The 6914-nt window shown below is 44.1% G+C and overlaps 1 protein-coding gene across 1 annotated transcript; it reads left to right on the forward strand.

Moving 5' to 3' along the window:
- Positions 1-4441: 4441 nt before the first annotated feature.
- On the forward strand, positions 4442-6632 carry LOC130140037 (salutaridine reductase-like). The gene is made up of 5 exons (XM_056318317.1): positions 4442-4568; positions 4684-4927; positions 5007-5069; positions 5437-5619; positions 6003-6632. The coding sequence occupies exons 1-5, from the start codon at positions 4561-4563 to the stop codon at positions 6378-6380; spliced, it is 876 nt and encodes a 291-aa protein (XP_056174292.1). The 5' UTR covers positions 4442-4560; the 3' UTR covers positions 6381-6632.
- The last annotated feature ends 282 nt before the right edge of the window (positions 6633-6914 follow it).

Genomic DNA, 6914 nt, shown 5'->3' on the forward strand with positions numbered 1-6914 from the left:
TCAAGATTTGGATGAGTAGTGCAGAGAGGCTATGTCCATTCAAGCCCTCAAGCTATGTAGACACAATTTTCAATTTGTCTAATTGCATGTTCGCAAGAATAAAACAAACACCATCTATGCTGAGGAATGAAAAATGGGAAAGGCAATCAACTATGCTAAGCATCATGTGAGTCTATGCTTTTTTCAACATTTTAAAGATGGAATCAAGTAAACCACGTAATTTTTATGCAATTAACTTCACAGACAGAAAAACTACTTGCTGTCATTATCCTGTTTCTGAGTTGTTTAGAATCGCTACTCTATAAACATCTATAAGCCGCACCAACCATTGCTCATGAGCCACTTCGTTCAATGAGCGATAATAGGTTCCAATTGTAGGATGATTGCAGGAACCTCGGATTCTGCTTGCGTAGCTTCCAGGTGAAGGAATTGCCATCACCAACTGACTCCAAGGCCTCAATCAGCGGATCGGGCTGCCATAGAAAGCAAAGATTGTCATGATGAACCAATACAAGAGTTTTCGCATTTTACACCTAAATCTTGAACTAAAGTACCACGATTTCCTTCAGTGACAAGAAAAAGCGTTCAAGTGCGAAATCCAGTTGATGAACTTTGGCCTCCACAACCTGATTTCAAATTGATCTTCTTAAGAAGTCAGAAAGCCAAAAGTGCTAGTATTAGGCGGATAAACACAACGAAATAGAGTGTAAAAATGAGAAAGAGAAATCGAGGCATAAGGTTTATTCTAATTCACCCTTAAATTAGGGCTACATCAAGCAGAAGATTTCACTATAATTAGCACATCCACCTCTTTGTTACAACTCTCAATTTGCTAGAGGAGCCTCATATAATATGATAAGAGCACCCAATAATCCCAATGGCAGAGAGATCTGATTTTGTTCCATAAAGTCGCTTGGTTTAAGTACAGATATCACCGACATAGAATGTTGAGTGAGATCACTATCGAGCTAGAATAATCATATTAACCTACCTCAACGAAAATACCAAACTATGTGATCTTCTTAATACAACATTTGACAACATCCCCAATGCGAAGTTTGGCCTGCGACAGAAAACAGTATGAGGCAATCAACAGAAAGCAGTTACCGTTGCGAGGTGGAGCCCCAGAGAGAGAGACAGAGACAGAGAGACGAAGGAAGGAGGAGGTGGTGGGGGAGTGGTACAGCCGAGAGTAGGGGCCCTTCACATTCTCGCGCCTGCCGGGTCACGCGATGCGATGCGTGATTTGTTGCGTGGCCAATTCATTCATATGGTTGCGCGCGTGTTTGTAGTTGCGTCACATCGTATCTTTACTCATCTCTCTGTGACTGACATGGAATGATTGGATTCTCTTTTAAGTAAATAAATCCATAATTCTAGACTTGTGATTGGCTATCAGATTTCTTTGAATGCATCATAATGATTAAAGAAAGTCTGGGTCTTAATAATGTCACTAGTCCAGAAGTGCTCATCTCAGTTTGATATAAGCCGTAGCTTCTATCAACTTTTCTTAGTTTTTGGCCTAGTGGTCCAGTTGACAGTTGTGTTTATCAAATTCCATCGAGTTTTCCCGGGCATGCGTGTGAATTAAACTTCATTTGAACTGTTCACCTATTGGTTTCTCCAAGTCCTCACGAACTACTTGTTCTCTTTGACTTGTTCACCCTTGAGGTCCTTCCAGGTCTTTCAAGTTCTTTCACTTGGCGTCAAGGATAGTTTTAATGGGGTAAAAGGACACTATTAGTGCCATAACTTGTGTACGGAGATCACTTTGATGCCATAACTTTTTTTCGGATCACTTTGGTGCAAACTTTTTTGAAAAACGATCACTTTAGTGCCAATGCTGACATGGCTTGCCGGAAATCCTACGTGGCGCTGACATGGCTCGCCGGAGAGGTCAATGGCTCGCCGGAGAGGTCCAGTCAGCATTAAAAACAAAAAAACGATGCCGTTTAGTCCGCTGACGTGTACTTTTTTAGAAAAATAAATTTTTTTAATTTTTTCTTTTCTTTTTTTTTCTTCATCTTCAACCTTTGGTCGGTCGCCGGACCGGCGACCGGCCAAAGGCGGAAGCCAGCGAGGGCCACCCTCGCCCGACACAAGCGAGGACAGCCCTCCCCCGACTCAGGCGAGGGCTGCCCTCGCCGACGTCGAGCGAGGGCTGCCCTCGCTTGAGTCGAGCAAGGACAGCCCTCGCCCGACTCAGGCGAGGGTCGCCCTCGCCTGGGCGAGCGAGGACAGCACTCGCTCGACTCAGGCGAGGGTCGCCCTCGCTTGGGCGAGCGAGGACAGCACTCGCCCGACGTCGGCGAGGGCTGGCCTCGCCAGATCCGGTGAGGGCGGCCCTCGCCGGCGTCGGACGAGGGCTGTCCTCGCCCGCCCAGGCAAAGGCGACCCTCGCCCGATGCCGGCGAGGGTAGCCCTCGCCCGACGCAGGAGAGGTCGGCCTCGCCAGATCTGGCGAGCTTCTCCAGATCTGGCGAGGCCGACCTCGCCGTCGCCTCGACCCAGGCGACGGCGAGGTCGGCCTCGCCTTTGCTGGGCGAGGCTTGCCCTCGCTGGTGGCCGGCGGGGCGAGCTTCGCTAGAGGCCCGCGAGGTCGGCCTCGCCATCTCTCCCATTTGGCTTGTCGCCGGAACGGCGACCAGGAAAAAGTTAGGAAAAAAAAAGATTAAAAAGATTAAAAAATTAAAAAAAAAGCCACATAATTTCCACGTGTACAAGTCAGACCATTTTTTTTAAAGATAAATGCCACATCAGCTTTTTGGCTGGAGTCACTAAAGTGATTTATTTTCCTCCGATTTGGCACCAAAGTTATCCAAAAAAAAAGTTATGGCACCAAAGTGTCCTCCGTACACAACTTATGGCACTTCTGGTATCCTTTTGCCATTTTAATGGTGTTGAGTCATCAATAATCACCTAGACAGAAACAACACTCGCGTCTATCAAACCTCAAATCGCAAGAGATAGTTTTGTTATTATTAAAATCCTCAGGATTTTTCTCAACAACTTGGGTGTTGACTCGACCCATAACAGATTAGTGGCAACTCTAAATAAATAAAATTGAATGTTTAAAACAATTCAATTTAAACCTCAAGTTGCGATTGGAATGGACTTGGGAGAGTGCACATTAGGCGATGGCACCATCTCTTTGATGAGTAACCAGTTGTGCCTGCTTAGTAATCCATTAACTTTCCCTTAGTGATTCACCTTGAGGCGAGAGGAAATAAATAGGTGCCAATTAAGTCCTAAACCTTTTTTTGGTGCTAATTCAGTCCTAAACCTTTTGCATTGGTGCCAATTTAGTCCTAAACCTTTTGTTTTTGTGCCAATTTGGTCCTTCCGGCCAATGTTGACCGGAATTTGCCGACATGGACGCCGGCCGGCCGGCGGCTGGTCACTGGCACCGACATGGCGTCGACGTGGACAACATTAATAATATTTTAATATTTTTTTGAATATTTTTTTTTTCTTTCCCTCCTTCCTCTGGCCGGTCGCTGGTCCGGCGACCGGACAGAGGCCAGAGACCGGCGAGCTCGACCTCGCCGGCCACGGCAACTGGCCAGAGGTCGACGAGCTCGACCTCGCCGGCCACTGGCGAGGGCGGCCTCGCCTTGGTCGGGCGAGGCTCGACCTCGCCAGATCCGGCGAGGTCTGGCCTCGCCCAACCATGGCGAGGCTCGAGCCCTCGCCGGAGGCCGCGGCGAGGTCGAGCTCGCCGGCCTCTGGCCTCTGGCCGATCGCCGGACCGGTGACCGGCCAGAGGAAGGGGGAGAGACCAAAAAAAAAAGTGGAAAAAAAAGAAAAAAAAAGGAAAAAAAAATTTCAAAAAATATTAAAATATTATTAAAGTTGTCCACGTCGGCGCCACTGGCCGGCCGGCATCCATGTCGGCAAATTCTGATCAAAATTGGCCGGAAGGACTAAATTGGCACAAAAACAAAAGGTTTAGGACTGAATTGGCACAAATTTAAAAGGTTTAGGACTTAATTTGCACCAATTTAAAAGGTTTAGGACTTAATTGGCACCAAAAAAAGGTTTAGGACTAAATTGGCATCAATGCAAAAGGTTTAGGACTGAATTGGCACCAAAAAAAGGTTTAGGACTAAATTGGCACTAATGCAAAAGCTTTAGGACTTTTTTGGCACTTTTCCCGAATAAATAGCCACTAGTCAACTACTTGACATGGAAAGCTATGTATGAGGGATAACTCATGATATTCAAGAGCACTAATGAGAGAGCATTACCTTGTCCTATAATACTATTACACTTCAAAGGCCGATTTTGCCATTTGCTCCTTGAAAGAAAGTCATCAACGCTTAGATAAGAAAGGCGAGGATACGTCACTGCATACGTTCTTGCACGACCAACGACCAAATATAAACCAACGACGCACTGGCTGACGTTCTCTCTTTCCTTTTGTTCTTCTGGATAGAGAAAAATGATGTTTTCGCCTATAAATATGCACTCAACAAGCCACAGCAGAAGAGCCACCACCTTGCAAAATCTTTGTAGAAGGAAAAAAAAGGGCGGATTTTAACATTTCAATCTCTTCATCAGATGGACAGGTACCACTCGCTTCCACTACCCCTGAAAAATTATCGAAACCAGTTCGATACAATCTATTTCAGGGAAAATGCTAACCCTTGTGTCTTGTTCTCATCTTTATGTTCATTTCCGTAGGGTTGCGGTCGTTACGGGTGCGAATAAAGGGATCGGATTCGAGATATGCAAGCAACTAGCTTCGAATGGAGTCTTTGTTGTATTGACCGCAAGAGATGTGAATAGAGGGAATGAGGCTATCGAGAAGCTCGCGAGTAGTGGGATCTCCAACGTGGTCTTTCATCCGCTTGACGTGGTAGACGGGACCAGCATCCATTCTCTGGCGGATTTCGTCAAGGCTCGGTTCGGAAAACTCGATATTTTGGTATGATCTATTCATTTGTCACTTGTTATGTATTATGTTGCAAATAGATTGATAAAAGAGTCACAAAGTGGCCTTGCAGGTGAATAATGCAGGCGTAACCGGAGCAGTCATGAATAAAGGCTTGGTTTTGACAATAGATAAAGTGAGTTTTCTCAGGTCGGCAATACTACTATGAAATACATTTTTCATGTTATTCTTGTGAGGTGATTTATAGAACATGTACAAAGTTCATGCGTATCTCACGCCACCTTTTTACTTTCCTAGATACTAGCCTTAATACACATTTGCCCACCATTAGATAATAGCTTAGCTTTTGATCGGAAATCATTAACGTACAAACTCCAAAACGTTAGTTTGAACGTTAATCAATTCGTTTCTTGACATGAAAATATTTCTTCTAGCATGATGTTTGGGGCATCCAGTATTTTGCCCTTTTTCCTTTTATTCATGGAAAGTAAGAGGCTTAAACTGGCTAACACTATTGTCTTTGTCATGTAACCTTATTGCAGATTACAGGTCCGCAGGCCAAATCAACGAAAGAGTTCATTGAGGAGACCTATGAATTAGCAGAAAATTGTCTGAGGACTAACTACTATGGAATCAAACAAGTAACTGCTGCTCTTCTGCCTCTTCTTCAACAGTCAAATTCGGCAAAAGTAGTCAATGTCTCCTCTGGCCTTGGCCAGCTTCAGGTATGTACTTTTTCCTTTTGGTCGAATTTAGGTATGTACTTAATTAGTGTAATACACAAACGAATTTTTTCTTGTTGTCGATCGAGAAAAACCACACATAATCAACTTATTGTATCATCTGGTTGTTTAAAGCGATGACAAAGGAGATCGATGGAAACTCATGACATGAAAGAAAAAAATTAAGTGAGGCAGATATGAAGTATCGAACACGAGGAATGTAAAATAACCAACAGTTTATAAAGTGCGATAATATTTAACAACTTTCCAATTATTTCCCTATCAAATTGAATAATCCATGCATGCTCATTAATTCCTCTAAAAGTATTAGTAACTTTGCACATTCTCTCATTAAAGATTTGTTCATCTTATCCTTCTTGAATTAGTACATCCCTGGAGAGAATATCAAAGAGCAGTTCAATGACATCGATAGCCTCACGGAAGAGAAAGTGGATGGTTTGGTGGTGAGATTTCTGAAGGATATGAAGGAGGATAGGTTGGAAACTGAAGGCTGGCCGATCATTTTCTCTGCTTACATGGTCTCCAAGGCAACTCTCAATGCCTACACAAGAGTTTTGGCGAAGAAATATCCCAGCATTGCCATCAATGCTGTGAACCCCGGTTTCGTCAAGACTGACCTAAACCATAACACGGGGTTTTTGCCTGTTGAGGAAGGAGCGAGAGGCCCCGTTATGTTGGCTTTAATGCCAAAAGAAGGACCTTCCGGCTTGTTCTTTGATCGGACGGTAGTGTCGACCTTTTGATCAAGATTTGGATGAGTAGTGCAGAGAGGCTATGTCCGTTTAAACCCAAAAGCTATGTTCTATTGTATTTTTCGTTCTGTTTATTGGTAGGAGCTTCTAAAACCGCATTATAGTTATTGCACTGAGATTGGAGAGAGTGAAGATGTCAAAGAGTGGGGGAGAACGAGAAGGAGAGCAAATGTGAGCTATGCTGGTACGAGTTTTGGAATGATTTAGCACTATACAAGATGAAATGATTCAATTTGGGTCTAATCATTTAGAGTCATTTTGACTACGTATGGAATGACAATTTGGTTTAGAAATGGAATTGTACGTCTGCAAACCAATTTAATTCCTGATCTGGGGTCTTAATCCGGAATCAGGATGAAAACAGAAAAAGATAGAAGCTAGCCGTCCGAATACGATGATTCACAACAACCCGAGCTTTCCATGTAAGTACCATTTCCTAGGTCATGCCATCAGCTGCGACTGAGAATCAACATAGCTATGGCATTCTCAAACTCGCCGACGCCGACTGCAACAGCCACGGCATGT

Source organism: Syzygium oleosum, unplaced genomic scaffold (genome assembly GCF_021117445.2).
Source record: "Syzygium oleosum isolate NSW1041296 unplaced genomic scaffold, Sole_v2.1 Sole_v2.15, whole genome shotgun sequence".
NCBI lineage: Eukaryota > Viridiplantae > Streptophyta > Magnoliopsida > Myrtales > Myrtaceae > Syzygium > Syzygium oleosum.